This window comes from Bufo bufo, chromosome 5 (assembly GCF_905171765.1).
Source record: "Bufo bufo chromosome 5, aBufBuf1.1, whole genome shotgun sequence".
Lineage (NCBI taxonomy): Eukaryota > Metazoa > Chordata > Amphibia > Anura > Bufonidae > Bufo > Bufo bufo.
This window is the reverse complement of record NC_053393.1, coordinates 88535706-88556916: the sequence shown is the minus strand read 5'-3', so window position 1 is coordinate 88556916 and position 21211 is coordinate 88535706. Positions and strand designations below refer to the sequence as shown.

Sequence of the window (21211 nt, the reverse complement as noted above, 5' to 3'; positions counted from 1 at the left end):
ATCCATCTATCAGTGGATCCGTAAAAATCATGCGGACATCTGAATGGAGCTTTACAGGGGGGTGATCAATGACAGGGGGGTAATCAATAACAGGGGGGTGATCAGGGAGTCTATATGGGGTGATCAGGGGCTAATAAGGGGTTAATAAGTGACGGGGGGGGGGGGGGTAGTGTAGTGTAGTGGTGTTTGGTGCTACTTTACTGAGCTGCCTGTGTCCTCTGGTGGTCGATCCAAACAAAGGGGACCACCAGAGGACCAGGTAGCAGGTATATTAGACGCTGTTATCAAAACAGCGTCTAATATACCTGTTAGGGGTTAAAAAAATCACATCTCCAGCCTGCCAGCGAACGATCGCCGCTGGCAGGCTGGAGATCCACTCGCTTACCTTCCGATCCTGTGAACGCGCGCGCCTGTGTGCGCGCGTTCACAGGAAATCTCGCGTCTCGCGAGATGACGCATATATGCGTGACTGTGCGCAGGGCTGCCGCCTCCGGAACGCGATCCTGCGTTAGGCGGTCCGGAGGCGGTTAATCCCAGGGCAATAGGTGACCACAAAATTGAACCTGGTAAAAAACAATGACCATCTAGCCTGCCTAGGATTTAAACGCTTTGCAGATTGCAGGTAAACCAGATTCTTATGGTCAGTAAATACCGTGATCGGATGGGTAGCCCCTTCTAGCCAATGACGCCGCTCTTCAAAGGCCAATTTCATGGCCAACAACTCTCTATTCCCAACATCATAATTTCTTTTGGCGACCGAGAGTTTCTTGGAGAAAAAAAAAATCACACGGGCACCATTTGCAAGGAGAGGGACCCTACGACAAGACTGCTCCGACTCCCACTTCTGACGCGTCAACCTCCACAATGAAGGGTTGAGACACATCAGGTTGCATCAGAATGGGAGCAGAAGCAAAACATTTCTTAATAGCAGAAAAACCTGTAATGCCTCATCCGACTACAGAGAGGTCAGCACACTTCCTTTTCATATCTGTCAAAGGTTTGACAATGGTGGAATAATTCAGGATGAATTTTCTGTAGCAATTAGTAAATCCTAAAAACCGCATCACGGCTTTCTGATTCTTCGGCCGGTCCCATTGCAGCACCACAAGGACCTTTTTCGGGATCCATACGAAAATCGACGGCAGAAAGCAAGTACCCCAAAAACGGCAGCTCCTGAACCACAAACACACATTTTTCCAACTTAGCATATAATTTATTCTCCCGAAGGATCAATAACACTTGTCTCAAATGATCATGATGAGTCTTGATATTGGGTGAGTAAATTAGTATGTCATCGAGGTAAATAACAATGAACCTCCCCACTAAATGATGAAAAATGTCATTGATAAAGCGCTGAAAGACTTCTGGAGCATTAGTTAAACCAAAGGGCATGACTAGGTTCTCGAAGTGACCCTCGGGAGTATTGTAGGCCGTTTTCCATTCATCTCCTTCTCTGATTCTGATCAGATTATAAGCTCCTCTTAAATCCAACTTAGAAAACACCTTGGCACCAACAATCTGATCAAATAGATCCAGAATCAAGGGAAGGGGATAAGGATCATGGACAGTAATGAGATTCAGTTCCAGGAAATCTAGGCACGGTCTAAGGGATCCGTCCTTCTTTACGAAAAAGAAGCCAGAGGCCATAGGAGACTTAGATGGTCTAATATGTCTCTTTGCCAAACTCTTGGCAATATACTCCCGCATAGCTACTCTTTCGGGTTGAGAAAGATTATATAACCGAGATTTTGGCAATTTTGGGATAGGATTGACCGGACAATCATACTCTCAGTGATGGGGCAACTCCTGAGCTCCACCCTCCGAGAATACGTCCGACAAATCACAAAGAAACTGAGGCAACACCTTAGTGGACACCCCCGAAATAGAGGCACCAAGACAGTTGATTATACAAAATTCACTCCAATTACTGATTTGTCTTGTTTGCCAGTCAATGATAGGGTTATGTTTTATCAACCATGGTAAACCCAGAACCATCGGAGCAGGCAAACCTTTCATAACAAAGCAAGAAATGAACTCAACATGAGAATCACCCACCCTCAAATGAATATCCTGAACAATAAGAGTTAGACATCTTTGCGAGAAGGGGGCGAAATCTATAGCAAACACTGGTATCTCTTTGCTTAATGCGCTAGTTTTAAAACCATGACTCTGAAGAAATTGAAAATCAATAAGATTAACCCCTGCACAACTGTCAACAAATACCTTTAACTCAAAATTTCCAGAGTCTAGCGCCACCATGGCAGGCAGGAGGAATCGGGTACTGCAGGTAGGATATGAATATGCCTGCTCTGACTCCCCATTCACACTACCAAGAGTAATGGAGCTTTTTTTTCTTTGAAGGTATCCCCTATTTGTTTTTCATTACCGCTTCGAGGTTTAAAAAAGGGCACACATTAACGAAATTATCTTCTTGACCACAGAAGTAACACAGTCTATTCAGCTTCCTAAAATTCCTATTACCAGAGCAAGAAGTAACCTGACCCAATTGTACAGGCTCCTCTCCAGCCCTTAATTCAAGTGTCATAGTACCGCGAGGGACAGGAGGGACTGATTCTCCACCAGACAGCACCCCCTGCCCGAGGGGAACCTTGCACCTCTCCCTAAGACGTCTAACAATCCGTACGGCCAAAGACATGGTCGCCTCCAAAGAATCAGGTTTTTAATGAATACAAGAGCATCTTTTAATCTCTCAGATAGCCCCTGACAGAACTGACCACGGAGTGCAGGATTATTCCACTCCGAGTCAGTTGCCCATCTTCTAAATTCAGCACAATACGACTCAGCAGTACGTTCTCCCTGGCACAAGCTGCGCAACTTAGATTCAGCCTTAGAGACCCGTTCTGGGTCATCATAAATCAGGCCTAGGGCTCCGAAAAATTCATCCACCGACCGGAGGGACTGTAAACCGGTCGACAGAGAAAAAGCCCAAGACTGAGCGTCACCTTTTAGCAGAGAAATAATAATCCCTACTCTTTGGTTTTCGTCTCCAGATGAAATCAGACACAGACGAAAATACAATTTACAGGACTCCCTGAACCGAACAAAGTTATCACCTCCCCCGGAAAACCTATCAGGGAGAGCGACCTTAGGTTCCAGGCAGACCTGGTTTTCCCCAGCGGCGCCAGACGCCAAAGTACTCTGACACCATGCAACCGAATTGCGGAGGTCAATTACCTCCAAAGACAATCCCTGCATGTGATCAACCAAAGTATCAATAGTTTCCATTTTGCAAACAGCAAGGGAAAAAATTACGGTTAGGCGGGTTATAATGTCACGGTAGGTAAGATAAGGGAAGGAAACAGAACACGACAAGGCAAACAAAACAACTGACTAGTCCCCAAATGCTAGGGAACAAAGGGGTCACCTCCTAGCAATCCCTAAAACACTTTCCCTAAGCTGCTATGCCCATGTGCATATCTCAATTGTAGATATGCACATGCCCACGTACCTAAGACTATAACACACTGAACCAAACCCTCAGCTGTAGGGAAGAGGGAAAGAGACACCCAGCTCCTTCAACAACCGAAGGAGCTAGTGTTACCCTAGAGGCCAAGTAAAACAGACACAGAAGGAAAAATGGAAAAGGACTTATCTAGAGATGTGTTGGAGAAGATGATCCACCAAACTTCCAGAGCTCACACAAGGCAGAACTATAACCCGCAAAGGCTATAGGGAGAGGGAGGAATATATAGCCTCACCAATTACCTAAAGAACAACACCTGGGAGGAGGTGGGATTCAGTTCAAACCCACAACAAAACAAACTGTCAGATCGAGTCTCGTGCAGCAACTCTGACAGATCTCCTCAGAACACCAACAGGGCAGGGCGTGACATGAACATGTGGTGTCCAGTGGTCCTATGATTTTTTAGGTGATACTTCAGTCGTTGGCAACCACATGTTCGGCTGTGTACAGACACTACAAGATGTGCCTGTATCCTATTACTTAGAAAGACATTGCATTTGTTTATGATTTATTTTATGTGTAAGGCCACTAAACACATAAAATTTACAAATTTCTTTGACAAGACATCCTTAGCATTAATTCTTTAGACCAACATGCAGCCCTCCAGTTGTTGCAAAACTACAACTCCCAGTATGCCTGGACAGCCTACAGCTGTGAATTGTAGTTTTTCAACAGCTGGAGGTCCGCAGGTTGAGCATGTCTGATTTAGGTGAACCATAGTTTGAGAAGACTTTTGTAATGGCTGTGTCCACCTGATGCCAGAAGATTGAGCTGTCAAATGCTTCTCTACTGGAAATGATAATTGTCTGTTCAGATCATATTTGCTTATAGCCTGAAACTCAATTAGCCGCTCTCTTCATTTCTCCTAAGCACTACCATAGCGCATCTATCCTTTACTGGAAATTGTTCATAAACCACAGCTTTATGTTGATGGTAAGCCTTGAAACTTTATTTATCATTCACTTAAGACTACACTGGGTGAACAAACTGTATTAAATGCAGTTGTAAATGCCCTAACATGCTCTTAAGTGGCGGCATAAAAATATATAAAAACACCATATGTCATGTATTGAAGATTAAATGCACAATTGCTCTCAATCTAGGACAAGATCCTCCTTTAGGAAAATGTTTGGAGTACATGATAGCATGGGAATAATTTTCTAATAAAACTCTCAGGCACTTGTATGATCAGAAAAGACACTTGTTATAATCTCATACATAATTCAGCGATCAGTAGAAAATAGAACAATACTCTAAGGTTCCTGGCACATATTCATAGCTATAGACTCGCTCAGTGTTTTACTCCAAACAGACAACAGAAGAATAGGAAGTCTCTTGTGAGAAGAGCCGAGATTTTGTTTTCGCTGCCATAACTGGTAAATGGATTAAACACATCCATCAGACGAGAAGGATGGGAATTTCATTGCTGCAAAGTTCAATTTCAAATGATAACTTTGTCTACTTTATTATAGAAACAAAGGAAGGGTTAAATGGGCAGAACGCAGAAAACAAAGCAAAAGATTGCTGCTAAAATAATGAAGCTGTGTACATGATAAGATGTAGACAGCAGGGAGAATGTAATATCTTTTTCAGTAGAATCATAGTTGCACAATAAAGCAGATGATATTTAGGGATGTGAAAACAAAGTAGCGGATTCAGCACTCGGGTCTTAAAGTGTAACTGTCAGGCTTTCATCCCAAATTTTGTTTTAGCATATGTTACTGCTGCTGCAGCATTAGGCATAAAGAAATGTTCAGTTTCGTCACATACCACTGTTTTCCTTGAGTTTTAACCTCTACAATATGAGGATCTTCTCAAGATGGCTCCTCTGTCAGTTCTCTGAGGCCAGAACTGCCTTCCCTCACTTTATATACAAACTTGCTGTAGCCAGAAGCTTCCTGACAGCCAATCATACTGAGAGACACGCCTCCTCACTCTGAAGCCTAATGCAGGCATGCAGTGTGAAGGCCCGCCACTCTGTCTTCTGTTTACAATGAGCTGGAGACAGACACGCCATAGCAACGGTCTTTTAAGGGACCAGTGAAAAGGGACAATGAAAGTTGTTATTATAAGACAAATTACAGATCTTTTTACAATCACTGACAGACTAACTCAGGTATACATGCCTAGCTATAATAAACTAGCAAATAAAAAATATGACAGTTACATTTTAAATAAAACCATGAATCTTTTATTTCAAATATTTAAAAAAAAAGTCCAGCAGGACATCTCCCCACACCAGTCAATGCGTTTCGGACTGTGCTCAGTCCTTGACTGGTGTGGGGAGATGTCCTGCTGTGTGCCACTTTGAACTTTTTTTTTTTTATATTTGAAATAAAGGATTCATGGTTTTATTTAAGACCTGAGAGCTGGACCCTCCACTTTGTTTCTACAGGGGATTTGCTACTCCTAAGGATCTGTGCCCCAAGGACTAACAAAGGCGGTGAGCTGATTGCATTTATTTGTTTGTATGTTTAGGGGCGTGCACCATTTTTAGCACCTGGGCCACTACATGGAAAATAAAGTATATCGATCAGTGGCATAGCTAGTGAAGGGGGCCATGGGATTTGCCTCAGATGCCAAGATTTCAAGGTTCTAAGAGTGAGGGCATTCAAGGGTTAAAGAGTTCATCTCACAAAAAAATATTCTACAGTTTTCAAAGCAGCACCTGGATCTGAATACTTTTGTAATTACATGTACCGTAATTAAATATATAGTATAGCCACTGAGTTATTTAATTAAATGTATCTGTATAGCGCCACCTGCTATTCTCTTTCTAATTTCTCTGTCCTGCTCACTGAGGTGGACACACATGCTCAGTTCTACCATTCAACTGCCACCAGTTGCAGCAGAAAGGACATGCACCCTGAGAAAGGACATAACCCCTAAGCTGCCAGGTTGAAATAAATCTAGAAGAGCAACTGGAGCAATGAATAGGGAGATCTCTGGTTCCATGGGAGGTACAGGGCTGGTTCTAGCTTTGTTAAAAAGAGATTGTCATGTACGATATGATGTCTGCTTTTCTTTTTCTACATTAATCATGGGATAACCCCGTTAATAACATTTTACCAGGAATACACACTATTTTGACAATAGACTCACTTTTTGTGGTGGTAGAAAGTAGGGCTACCATCTTGAAACAGGGCAAGCTGATGGCTGGACGCACCAACTTAGATGGATGTGTAAAGTAAGTCCAGTATTACTTTTTTGGGGAAAGGCACCAAAACGGATTCTTTGCCCCAGGTGAAAGACAGTCTAGCTTCATCTCTGGTTTGTCAGCAGTCAATGGTGGCAGCAGTTATGAATTATATAATTGCTTAAAGCATATATTCCCACATGAACACCAATATAAGTTTTAGATACAGCCAATAATCATGTGACACAGCCAGTGGTCTCCAGGAGCATGAAGAACTGGTCATCATCCAGTGGCAGCCACTTAGTAAATCTCGAGGACAAAAAAGATTGTTGTCTGAAGGACTTCATATTCGATGACACCAGTATCTTCAGGCTGGCGGCTCAGCTTCTAACCGAACATATGGCTGGTGGCAGTTACATAGCTACTAGATTAGCAAATTTCTTAAAATTCGATTCGGCTGATTCGACGAATTTCACACAAAAATTCGCTTTGTGACTAATTACTTTGTCACGAAGCGCATTTTTTTGTAAGTAGTGGGTGCAATGAAAGGGAGCTGCGATAGCGCCACTCCTGTCATTGTACCCCTCAGATGTCGCGTTCATACATGATCGCGGCATCTGAGTGTAAAATGATAGCATCACGCCGACGACGTGATGATGTAATCTCGCGCCGCACGGGATTTCGGCTGAGATTTTCAAGCAAGATGGAGGCTGATGGCCCGTCACGAGCAAATGGAGGAGGCAAGTTTGATTTTTTTTGTTTTTTATACTATGTCAGGTTAAATCGATTTGCTGATACGAAGCACAAGGAAATTTGGCTTCTAGGCGAATGGTGGGATTCGATTTACTCATCTCTAATAGTTACATAGTTAATAAACTTGAAAAAAGACATAAGTCCATTAAGTTCAACCAAGGCATAAGTGGGGACGCGAATCCCAGAAGGAAGTTCAAGATTTAAACTGAGCATGTGCGACCAGAAAAGAAAAGAACAAACAGCAGATGGCGCTATACTGATACATTTTATTAAATAGCTCAGTGGCTATTCAAAATTTTTAATTACATGTAATTACACAAGTATTCACATCCAGGTGCTGCTTTGAAAAATGTAGAATATGTTTTGTGACAAAACCCCTTTAAGACTGAGAACTACGACACTTTGCATGTGCCAACTATATCCCTAAGAACATAACATTTCCCACTAGGAACTACATACTATTTACTGGATTATCATGGGCTGAATTTACAAAATCTGAATATTTGCTGACTCTGTGAGTCTGTTACCTGTGACAATGACACTTACTACATCACGCTGTTGCTCCATTGAATACTGGAATGCATTGTCTTCAGGATTGATATAGTCACTCGTATTTTGGATAATAGCAGACATGATATTTTTGTATTTGGATAAAGATTTCTATTATACATATTTTCTGATAATTGTATGCGCGCTGTACTAAAATTCGCTTTCATTTGAGCTTTTAATCATATTTTATATTAAGAAGAAATAAAAAAAATTGAGAAACTAGCACAAAAAACCAAGAGCAATTATTTCTCTCAAGTGCTTAAAGTCAATTCTGTTCATCGAGATGGTCACATTACAAAGGAATTCTCTATTTATATTAAATTCTTTGTAGGACGTGAAATGGCGGCTTAGTGCAAGGAATCAGTCAGTCACTACAGGATGAATCCTCTAATCTCCTTCCCTCAACTCTCTTAGGAAAAATATAGCTCTATTTTCGGCACATTAAATGCTATTCCAGGTACCAGAATAAATGAGAAAATGATTGAAAAGTTAATTACAAATTTTACACCAGACACATTGAAAGAGAAAAGAGAGCGCGACTAAAGTACCAATTAATTTTTCATTTCAAACACTCTTTCTTTTAATGTCTGATGGACAGCAAAATGTATTTTATTGCTTCAGCCTCTTGCCTCTTAATATCCCATGGCTTTTCTCCCTTTAAACAATAGCGGCCACAATTTATGTTACTCATTTTAATAGTTATGGGTAACTGATGCAAGTTGAGTTAGTGTATAATTTAGTTAAGCTGGGATACAGTATGTTTTCGTCATCCTAATTGATCAGACCACTTAGTATATGAGTATCTGTATTTTTTACATAATCCTCCTAGATTCGGAATAGATTCACAGTAGGATTATTGTATTGCTTCTTTAATATACAGTATCAAGAAATTGCATTGTAAAAAGGACCGGTCTGCTTTAATAAATATCTAGTGTAAAGTCTCAGTGAAATACCAATGTTGGAATTCCTTTTCTTGCTCCGTGGTAATTCCTCCTGAAAATGAATTAATACATTGACAACTGGGTGTTGCAATTGACCTTTTCAATAGGGTAGGACCGTGATTGGGCAGTGTAGCCAATCAGTAGACAATGGCTAACAATGAGATATAACATCATAAAGTATCTTACCTACGTCCAGAGGAGCTGCCTATATTAAGTTTTCTTTTTGCTTGAAATAGCCCCTTCATGCAGTTAATCACCAATGGAGCCCTGAAGAGGACACCTAGTCTTGTTCTAGTGGCCACCGTCTTGCTGAAATATAAAAAAGTGAGAGGTAACTAACATGGCATTCGCAAACAAGACCTAGTTCAAAGATTCTCAAGATCCAGCACTTCCAAAAAATTAATTCTTTATTCAAAAATCAACAAGACATGTTGAATATGCAGAGGATGAGAGTGGTAGCAGCCCTGATGAGATGTTATGTCACAGTCTACTCCCTCAGGTCGTAGCTCCCTGGAGATCTGTGCAATGAAAACGTGGTGTGAAAGAATCAGGCAGACATAGTAGAACATCAAATGTCATCAAATGTGCAAAGAATAACTGGGTACAAGGTGCAGTTGCGTATATTGGCTGGTTAGATGGCAATTGATGGCACTCAGAACTATGCTAGCTGATAAAGTCTCCCTCTCTCTTGATTCCCCTTATCTAACATCAATAATTTGGCACTCATGGATATAGGTGTCTACTTGTGTAATGCAGGCTTTTGTATGTGCTTGTCCTGAACTGTGGTGAAGGGTGTCTTAACTTGTTACCCCCTCACCTGCAGCAGAATCTGTATAGCTGTAGTGCTGATCACTCTACTGTCTGTAAATGCTAAAAATTGCTTACCTTCTGCGGAATGGGACACCATAGTCTCCCTGGAGTAGTGGTCCTCACAGACAAGCTATATCACTGGTCCCAAAGGCCCATGAAGTAGGAGCAGATGGACATGCTCCCTCTCTCCAGGGTTGCTAAGCTAACTCTCCCAAGAGGAGGGGGGGGCAGAAAATGGAATGAAATGTTCCATTCCTAATGTCAACCATGCCTTTTCATTCCTGAAGCATACATCAGATACATTACATATATGACATTACTACAAAATATTACATACAACTGCAGATACCCTATCTGGGGCATTGCACATACAACAATTAAGAGGGCTCAGTCTTACTTCCCTACTTGTTGGTAATTAGAAGCTTCTTACTCATGGTATTGTGTAAGAAACTTTGGCATCAGCTTCAGTAATAATCTTTCAGTTCGGAGCACGTAGAAACGCAAGACTGAGCACACTTAATTTTTGCATCCGATATGTTTTATGGATTCGTGAATAAAGATGTAATTTTATGGAAGTACTGGATCTTGAGAATTGTTATCACATACTCATCTGAAAGCCGGCAGGTTCCAGGCTTTTCTGGATTGCAGGGATCCATTGATACACTAGTGGGATTCGTTAAGTGCTTTTTATGAAGTGTGTAATACAAGCTAAGCCATAAGCAGCATGTTCTTCTCCCACGTGAAATATATTTGTGCATTTGTTACAATTCAGTAAAAAAGTATTCAGTAAAGTGACATTGCTCTTTACCAGCAGGACCCATTCTTACAATGAAGCAGAACAGCTTGGGAGAAAGCAAATTCCTAGCAGAATCAAATTTTGAGAATTAAATTTGCAGGATCTGGCAACAGAATACTAGCTGCAGTTTTCAGTCTGTATTCTATCAATTAAAGGACTTTGTAGGAACTGTCAACAGAATACTGGCTGCAGTTATAGCATTCTGTACTCTGTGAATTAAAGGGCTTGTTTTGATATTAGAATTTTTTTCCCCCAGATAAAATGAGTCAGGCTGAGCTCCAATACAAGGCACCAGCCATAGAGTAGTGCTCTTTCTGGAATGAAGCAGACCCTGTGAGTCTTTAACCCCTTAAGGACTCCACATATGGAGTCTATAAAATACACCCCTCCAGGTATTCAAAACTGATTTTACGAACTTTGTTAACCCTTTAGGTGTTCCACAAGAATTAATGGAAAATAGAGATACAATTTCAAAATTTCACTTTTTTGGCAGATTTTCCATTTTAATAATTTTTTTCCAGTTACAAAGCAAGGGTTAACAGCCAAACGAAACTCAATATTTATGGCCCTGATTCTGTAGTTTACAGAAACACCCCATATGTGGTCATAAACTACTGTACAGGCACACGGCAGGGTGCAGAAGGAAAGAAATGCCATACAGTTTTTGGAAGGCAGATTTTGCTGGACTGTTTTTTTTTTACACCATGTCCCATTTGAAGCCCCCCTGATGCAACCCTAGAGTATAAACTCCATAAAAGTGACCCCATCTAAGAAACTACACCCCTCAAAGTATTAAAAACTGATTTTACAAACATTGTTAACCCTTTAGGTGTTCCACAAGAATTAATGGAAAATAGAGATACAATTTCAAAATTTCACTTTTTTGGCAGATTTTCCATTTTAATAATTTTTTTCCAGTTACAAAGCAAGGGTTAACAGCCAAACGAAACTAAATATTTATGGCCCTGATTCTGTAGTTTATAGAAACACCCCATATGTGGTCGTAAACTACTGTACGGGCACACGGCAGGGCGCAGAAGGAAAGGAATGCCATACGGTTTTTGGAAGGCAGATTTTGCTGGACTGTTTTTTTTGACACCATGTCCCATTTGAAGCCCCCCTGATGCAACCCTAGAGTAGAAACTCCATAAAAGTGACCCCATCTAAGAAACTACACCCCTTAAGGTATTCAAAACAGATTTTACTAACGTCATTAACCCTTTAGGTGTTCCACAAGAGTTATTGGCAAATGGAGATGAAATTTCAGAATTTAAATTTTTTGGAAAATTTTCCATTTTAATCCATTTTTTCCAGTAACAAAGAAAGGGTTAACAGCCAAACAAAACTCAATATTTATGGCCCTGATTCTGTAGTTTACAGAAACACCCCATATGTGGTCGTAAACTACTGTACGGGCACACGGCAGGGCGCAGAAGGAAAGGAATGCCATAAAGTTTTTGGAAGGCAGATTTTGCTGGACTGTTTTTTTTGACACCATGTCCTATTTGAAGCCCCCCTGATGCACCCCTAGAGTAGAAACTCCAAAAAAGTGGCCCCATTTTAGAAACTACGGGATAGGGTGGCAGTATTGTTGGTACTAGTTTAGGGTACATATGATTTTTGGTTGCTCTATATTACACTTTTTGTGAGGCAAGATAACAAGAAATAGCTGTTTTGGCACCGTTTTTATTTTTTGTTATTTACAACATTCATCTGACAGGTTAGATCATGTGATATTTTTATAGACCAGGTTGTCACGGATGCGGCGATACCTAATATGTATACATTTTTTTTATTTATGTAAGTTTTACATAATGCTTTCTTTTTTGAAGCAAAAAAATCATGTTTTAGTGTTTCCATAGTGTAGCCATAATTTTTTTTAGTTTTTGGGTGATTACCTTGGGTAGGGTATGATTTTTGCGGGATGAGATGACGGTTTTATTGGCACTATTTTGGGGTGCGTGTGACTTTTTGATCGCTTGCTTTTACACTTTTTGTGATGTAAGGTGTCAAAAAATGGTTTATTTAGCACAGTTTTTATTTAAATCTTTTTTCGGTGTTCATCTGAGGGGTTAGGTCATGTGATATTTTTATAGAGCCTGTCGATATGGACGCGGCGATACCCCCTTAAAGGGGATCCCTCCCTCAGTAGCTTGACGGACGAAAAACCTTTGGTCGCATTTAGGAGATGCCCTACACTCAAAAACAAGCTTGTCAGGAGTGTTTTCTTGACACCTAAGGCCCAAACTTGGTTAGGTAAGCCTAAGGGCAACTTCAAATGCGGCCACTGCTCGTTTTGCGCCCTTAATATGTGCAGCAAATATGTGATGTTTGGAGGGGTAACGCACACAGTACAAGAATTCATCAACTGCCGCACGTCTTATGTCGTGTACGTGGTCTTCTGTCCTTGTGGACGCTTTTATATAGGCAAGACTATACGTCCTCTTTTTGAGCGCATTCGTGAGCATGTAGGCTCTATCAGGTCAGGTAGAGGCAGTCCACGCCTTATCGACCATATCTGCGCCGCTCACGACGCCTACCCGCGTTGCCTCTCCTTTGCGGGGATAGAGCATGTCCGTCCCATCCCTCGCGGGGGGGATCGGCATCGCCTGCTCCTGCAGAGGGAGGCAAAATGGATAATCCGGACCGGTGCTATGGGCCCAGCGGGCATGAATGACAGGAATGACATGTCTGTCTTCCTGTGATTTGAATGCGCTCTATAACAAATTGCCTATGTATACGCCCATATGTCCTTACCTCGTGAATACAATCACTATTATTAGTATTCGTCTATTTTTTCTATCCTGGGTCTTGTCTTCTGCCCTCTATTTTTTATCCACCCTCTGCCCATCGCGAGTCGCTTCATGTCACGCAGCCCTATATTTTATGTTTGTTCTTAATTACGCTGGTGCTATGCACCGCTCTTGTGTCTGCATAATCATCATAAGTACCGATTTCTTTGTATCATATTCCTAAGTATCCATTCATCACTCTTGTAAATCTGTCCCACATTTTGTGGATATGGGTATACCAATTGTGTTCTTGTGCTTGTTTTGTTGTTCTTTTTTATGTACATGTTACTGCTGGATCCAGATTTTTAATACGTGTCATTTCTCTCTGAGGGCGAACAGCTGTGGCCGACGGCGCCGGCCGTCCCCTGCCCGCCTCTATAAAGTTCTTACCTGCGTCATGACGTATTGAGCGGCCTGAGGAAGCGCGATCTCACGCGCGAAACGGCCGTCGCCGCCTGCAACATTGTGTCCGCCCCTGGATCTTCTATGTTATCACTTCTAAGGAAGCTTCAATAAAGACCTCTCTGGTATCCTGGTGAGTGCCGCAACTTTGTTTCTCTCTCCTCCTTACCTAATATGTATACTTTTATTTTGTTTATGTAAGTTTTAAACAATAATATCATTTTTTAAACAAAAAATTTTTTTGATGGGCAAACGCCTTTTTGATCGCTTGCTGTTGTACTTTTTGTGATGTAAGGTGACAAAAAAATTGTAATTTTTTACGGTGTTCATCTGAGGGGTTAGGTCATGTGATATTTTTATAGAGCCTGTCGATATGGACGTGGCGATACCTAATATGTATACTTCCCCCCCCCCTATTTTTTACCAATTTTTTAAACTTTATTTGGGAAAAATGACGTTTTTGTTTATTTTTATTTGAAACTTTTAATTTTTTGGGGGGAAAACTTTTTTTTTTCAACTTTTTTTTCAACTTTTTTTTTGTCCCACTTTGGGACTTGAACTTTTGGGGGTCTAATCCTTTACAATGCATTCCAATACTTCTGTATTGGAATGCATTGGCTGTATGAGTAGGGGGGCTGGATCTCACAGGCTCTTCACCGGAAGGCAGCGCGATGCCTTCCTTAGGCATCGCGCTGCCACCATGCCATCAGGTCCCCCCCAGAGCCCCATGGGGACCCGATGGCACCGCCGACCACCGCCGCCACACCAGGTAAAAGCCACAAACCGCAGGTCTGAATTGACCTGCGGTTTGCGGCGATCGATGATACCGGGGGATCACGGGACCCCCCCGCGCATTTAGCCGTGGTGCCTGCTCAATGATTTGAGCAGGAACCTTGTTCCGATCACCGCCGGGCGGCGGTGATCAGAACTATAGATGACGTACCGATACGTCATGGGTCCTTAAGGACTCGGGAACCATGCAGTACCGGTACGTCATGGGTCTCTAAGGGGTTAAAGGCGTTGTCCAGTATTTTGATATTAAAGGCCTATCCTCAGGATAGGCTATCAATATCAGATTGGTGGAAGTGGGGGAACTCTACCAAAATCAAGATCTACTCTAGGCCATCAATATCTGATCAGTAGGGGTTCAATACACTGCACCCCAACCAATCAGCTGTTCTGGAGTGGCTCTTGTGCTAGAAGTTGGGGCCAGAACTACACAACTTTGTCCACTGTGTAGTGGACAGGGATGGTTAATACAGCACTACTCCCGTTGAGGTGAATGGGAACAGTGCTGCAGTAACCAGCTCCGTCTACTACACAATGGACAGAGTTGTATAGTTCAGACACCTACTTACGTGCTAGAGCTACTCCAGAAGAGTTGATCGGTGGGAGTGTGGCGTGTTGGACCTGATCAGATATTGATGGCCTATGTTAGACCTTCATTTTAAGTAATAGCTCTAGTACAGATTTGAGCCACCTATCTAACGTCAAAGACTTATTTATTTAACACAATACTAAAATTTTCTGTTTTAGACTGTTTTAGACTGTAGGAAGCACAATGGGGAATAAAGACACCCACTGGCTGGAATGAACCATAGGGTCCCCAAGCAATGAGACAACATCACTATCTACTGTGCCACAAAACTGTCTAATTTCTAAACCAAGATAACCATCACCATAGATCAAGTACATTTTTTCTTAAAGGAATCATTTGCAAACTTAATATGTTTCTGAAGTGCCACTATCTGATTTACCTATTATAAGGAGCTAATTTAATTTACAGCATGAGTCCATATCTAAAAGCTGGGAAAATATGATTATGTGGTTAAGTGACTGAACACATAGCTAAACTCTTTGTGACAAACATTTTCATGCACAGCATCAATTAATATAATCCCCCGGGTCTGCTTAGCCATTACTATGCTACAAATTAGATACCTAACTCAATTTGCAATATGTTATAGAAGGGGTCAGTTTGCACCTTTTTACTAAGTCTATTTAGTTTTCACGCTATCATTATACCTGTTTATTATGCCGTCCATTACCCTAATGCCATTTGATTACATTACTATTATCTGAGCAGCGATAATGAAAAGATAAATGGAATCAGCAGGCGCACAAGACATCGGCTTATTATGTGTCATTAGTCATTATTTAAGAAACATACCGTTAACGTACAAAAGAAGATTAACACTAGTGTTTAGCTACAATCATGGGAGAGCGGTAGGGGTTTTACTATGAATTGGAAAAGGCGGAAGGAGAATGGCAGAAAAAAATCTGCATGAAAAGAAATAGGTGCACATTGGTGGAAATGATTCCAGGGATTAAGCCCTTAAAAGCTATGTACACCTTCGGAGGCAATTTTTGTTTATGACTGCATTTTACTCATTTTTGGCTAACAAGTAATCTAATAAACCTTATGTCCAAACTACTGAGAGGTCAAAAACACTTATTTAAGCCACATTCTTATCAGTAAGATAAGAGCTGAGCTATAATGAGTGTTTGTAATGTCAGAGAGCGGAGATAAGGAGTCCGCCTGCTCCTGGTCTGACGGAAAAGAGAAAATCCACAGGCAGCTAGGAGAGCATGTCAGCTCTGTACATAAAAAAAGATTCCATATTGTTAATAAAGACCAATGGAAAACATTATTTTTAGCTCATAAGTACAATGCAGTAATAAAAAAACTGCCCCCCAAGGTGTACATAGCCTTTAATGACAAGGCTTGAACTAAAAACAAACTATATCAGTGGGCAGAGTGGCGCCCAGGGGTCCCCCTGCACTTACTAGTATGTCTGGGCACCGCTCCGTTCGCCCGGTAGGGGCTCCGGTGTGTGCAGCTCCCTCTGTTGTACGGGGCAGAGTTTTTGTATTAGGCCATATTTTATTGCATTGTATTCATTTTTGGCTAAAAATCTTTTTTCAACTGGTCCTCATTAAAGATTTTCAGCAGTTTCTGTTCCACAAGGTTACATTTCAGTCTATCTGCAGAGTATCTTGCTTTCAGTTTCACACTGATCCCATATTCTGATGGCTTGACTCTACATATAGCCCTTATCTCTTAATTTCTGACAGCTCATAAACACTGGCTTAAATGAGTGTTTATGAGTGGTAAGGAGTTCAGAGATAAAGGCTATACATCAGAGCAGCAACATTATGGCTTAGTGTGAAACTGAAAGCAAAGTTCTCCACAGATAGGCTGAAACTTAACCCTGCAGAACAAAACTGCTTTCCAAGTACAACGCCATACATTGTATAGTGGCAGTGCTTGGTATTTCAGCTCAGCCTCATTGACTTGGGGCTGCAACTAGGCCTTATGACTGATGTATGGTGATGTCACATGTCCCAGGAAGAGGCAGCGGCGCTCACAGACCCCCACTGAGCATGGATAAGTCATCAACATAAATTCCCGGATAACCACTTTAATTCTTACTAAAAGATTGTTGATGTATTGATGTATGGTTGTGGGTATCCTCTCTCCCATAATCCTCCTTCCACACTTGCACAATCTCTTTGGTGCAATCTCATCCTTAAAGAGAATCTGTCACAACAAAATCTTCAGGCAGCATATTATAGAGCAGGAGGAGTTGAGCAGGTTGCTATGTACAGTCGTGGCCAAAAGTTTTGAGAATGACACAAATATTAGTTTTCACAAAGTTTGCTGCTAAACTGCTTTTAGATCTTTGTTTCAGTTGTTTCTGTGATGTAGTGAAATATAATTACACGCACTTCATACGTTTCAAAGACTTTTATCGACAATTACATGACATTTATGCAAAGAGTCAGTATTTGCAGTGTTGGCCCTTCTTTTTCAGGACCTCTGCAATTCGACAGGGCATGCTCTCAATCGACTTCTGGGCCAATTCCTGACTGATAGCAACCCATTCTTTCATAATCACTTCTTGGAGTTTGTCAGAATTAGTGGGTTTTTGTTTGTCCACCTGCCTCTTGAGGATTGACCACAAGTTCTCAATGGGATTAAGATCTGGGGAGTTTCCAGGCCATGGACCCAAAATGTCAACGTTTTGGTCCCCGAGCCACTTAGTTATCACTTTTGCCTTATGGCACGGTGCTCCATCGTGCTGGAAAAGGCATTGTTCTTCATCAAACTGTTGTTGGATTGTTGGAAGAAGTTGCTGTTGGAGGGTGTTTTGGTACCATTCTTTATTCATGGCTGTGTTTTTGGGCAAAATTGTGAGTGAGCCCACTCCTTGGATGAGAAGCAACCCCACACATGAATGGTCTCAGGATGCTTTACTGTTGGCATGACACAGGACTGATGGTAGCGCTCACCTTTTCTTCTCCGGACAAGCCTTTTTCCAGATGCCCCAAACAATCGGAAAGAGGCTTCATCAGAGAATATGACTTTGCCCCAGTCCTCAGCAGTCCATTCACCATACTTTCTGCAGAAGATCAATCTGTCCCTGATGGTTTTTTTTGAGAGAAGTGGCTTCTTTGCTGCCCTTCTTGACACCAGGCCATCTTCCAAAAGTCTTCGCCTCACTGTGCGTGCAGATGCGCTCACACCTGCCTGCTGCCATTTCTGAGCAAGCTCTGCACTGGTGGCACTCCGATCCCGCAGCTGAATCCTCTTTAGGAGACGATCCTGGTGCTTGCTGGACTTTCTTGGACGCCCTGAAGCCTTCTTAACAAGAATTGAACCTCTTTCCTTGAAGTTCTTGATGATCCTATAAATTGTTGATTGAGGTGCAATCTTAGTAGCCACAATATCCTTGCCTGTAAAGCCATTTTTATGCAACGCATAACGTTTCTTTACAGGTCACCATGGTTAACAATGGAAGAACAATGATTTCAAGCATCACCCTCCTTTTAACATGTCAAGTCTGCCATTTTAACCCAATCAGCCTGACATAATGATCTCCAGCCTTGTGCTCGTCAACATTCTCACCTGAGTTAACAAGACGATTACTGAAATGATCTCAGCAGGTCCTTTAATGACAGCAATGAAATGCAGTGGAAAGGTTTTTTTTGGGATTAACCACCTCAGCCCCCAGTGCTTAAACACCCTGAAAGACCAGGCCACTTTTTACACTTCTGACCTACACTATTTTCACCGTTTATTGCTCGGTCATGCAACTTACCACCCAAATGAATTTTACCTCCTTTTCTTCTCACTAATAGAGCTTTCATTTGGTGGTATTTCATTGCTGCTGACATTTTTACTTTTTTTGTTATTAATCGAAATTTAACGATTTTTTTGCAAAAAAATGACATTTTTCACTTTCAGTTGTAAAATTTAGCAAAAAAAACGACATCCATATAGAAATTTTGCTCTAAATTTATAGTTCTACATGTCTTTGAGAAAAAAAAAATGTTTGGGTAAAAAAAAAATGGTTTGGGTAAAAGTTATAGCGTTTACAAACTATGGTACAAAAATGTGAATTTCCGCTTTTTGAAGCAGCTCTGACTTTCTGAGCACCTGTCATGTTTCCTGAGGTTCTACAATGCCCAGACAGTACAAACACCCCACAAATGACCCCATTTCTGAAAGTACACACCCTAAGGTATTCGCTGATGGGCATAGTGAGTTCATAGAACTTTTTATTTTTTGTCACAAGTTAGCGGAAAATGATGATTTTTTTTTTTTTTCTTACAAAGTCTCATATTCCACTAACTTGTGACAAAAAATAAAAAGTTCTATGAACTCACTATGCCCATCAGCGAATACCTTGGGGTCTCTTCTTTCCAAAATGGGGTCACTTGTGGGGTAGTTATACTGCCCTGGCATTCTAGGGGCCCAAATGTGTGGTAAAGAGTTTGAAATCAAATTCAGTAAAAAATGACCTGTGAAATCCGAAAGGTGCTCTTTGGAATATGGGCCCCTTTGCCCACCTAGGCTGCAAAAAAGTGTCACACATCTGGTATCCCCGTACTCAGGAGAAGTTGAGGAATGTGTTTTGGGGTGTCTTTTTACATATACCCATGCTGGGTGAGATAAATATCTTGGTCAAATGACAACTTTGTATAAAAAAATGGGAAAAGTTGTCTTTTGCCAAGATATTTCTCTCACCCAGCATGGGTATATATAAAATGACACCCCAAAACACATTCCCCACCTTCTCCTGAGTACGGAGATACCAGATGTGTGACACTTTTTTGCAGCCTAGGTGGGCAAAGGGGCCCATATTCCAAAGAGCACCTTTCGGATTTCACTCATCATTTTTTACAGAATTTGATTTCTAACTCCTTACCACACATTTGGGCCCCTAGAATGCCAGGGCAGTATAACTACCCCACAAGTGACCCCATTTTGGAAAGAAGACACCCCAAGCTATTCCGTGAGGGGCATGGCGAGTTCCTAGAATTTTTTATTTTTTGTCACAAGTTAGTGGAAAATGATGATTTTTTTTTTTTTTTTTTCATACAAAGTCTCATATTCCACTAATTTGTGACAAAAAATAAAAACTTCCATGAACTCACTATGCCCATCAGCGAATACCTTGGGGTCTCTTCTTTCCAAAATGGGGTCACTTGTGGGGTAGTTATACTGCCCTGGCATTCTAGGGGCCCAAATGTGTGGTAAGGAGTTTGAAATCAAATTCTGTAAAAAATGACGAGTGAAATCCGAAAGGTGCTCTTTGGAATATGGGCCCCTTTGCCCACCTAGGCTGCAAAAAAGTGTCACACATCTGGTATCCCCGTACTCAGGAGAAGTTGAGGAATGTGTTTTGGGGTGTCTTTTTACATATACCCATGCTGGGTGAGATAAATATCTTGGTCAAATGACAACTTTGTATAAAAAAATGGGAAAAGTTGTCTTTTGCCAAGATATTTCTCTCACCCAGCATGGGTATATGTAAAATGACACCCCAAAACACATTCCCCACCTTCTCCTGAGTACGGAGATACCAGATGTGTGACACTTTTTTGCAGCCTAGGTGGGCAAAGGGGCCCATATTCCAAAGAGCACCTTTCGGATTTCACTCGTCATTTTTTACAGAATTTGATTTCAAACTCCTTACCACACATTTGGGCCCCTAGAATGCCAGGGCAGTATAACTACCCCACAAGTGACCCCATTTTGGAAAGAAGACACCCCAAGCTATTCCGTGAGGGGCATGGCGAGTTCCTATAATTTTTTATTTTTTGTCACAAGTTAGTGGAAAATGATGATTTTTTTTTTTTTTTTTTTTTCATACAAAGTCTCATATTCCACTAACTTGTGACAAAAAATAAAAACTTCCATGAACTCACTATGCCCATCAGCGAATACCTTGGGGTCTCTTCTTTCCAAAATGGGGTCACTTGTGGGGTAGTTATACTGCCCTGGCATTCTAGGGGCCCAAATGTGTGGTAAGGAGTTTGAAATCAAATTCTGTAAAAAATGACGAGTGAAATCCGAAAGGTGCTCTTTGGAATATGGGCCCCTTTGCCCACCTAGGCTGCAAAAAAGTGTCACACATGTGGTATTGCCGTACTCAGGAGAAGTTGAGGAATGTGTTTTGGGGTGTCTTTTTACATATACCCATGCTGGGTGAGATAAATATCTTGGTCAAATGACAACTTTGTATAAAAAAATGGGAAAAG

The 21211-nt window shown here is 41.4% G+C and overlaps 1 protein-coding gene across 1 annotated transcript in view; it reads right to left on the bottom strand.

Moving 5' to 3' along the window:
* Positions 1-21211, bottom strand: part of CNGB3 (cyclic nucleotide gated channel subunit beta 3) — a 286679-nt gene that overhangs the window by 176426 nt on the left and 89042 nt on the right. Inside the window, exon 3 of the mRNA XM_040433859.1 lies at positions 9050-9172. Coding sequence (XP_040289793.1) covers positions 9050-9172 — 123 coding nt within the window. The remainder of the gene's footprint in view (positions 1-9049; positions 9173-21211) is intronic.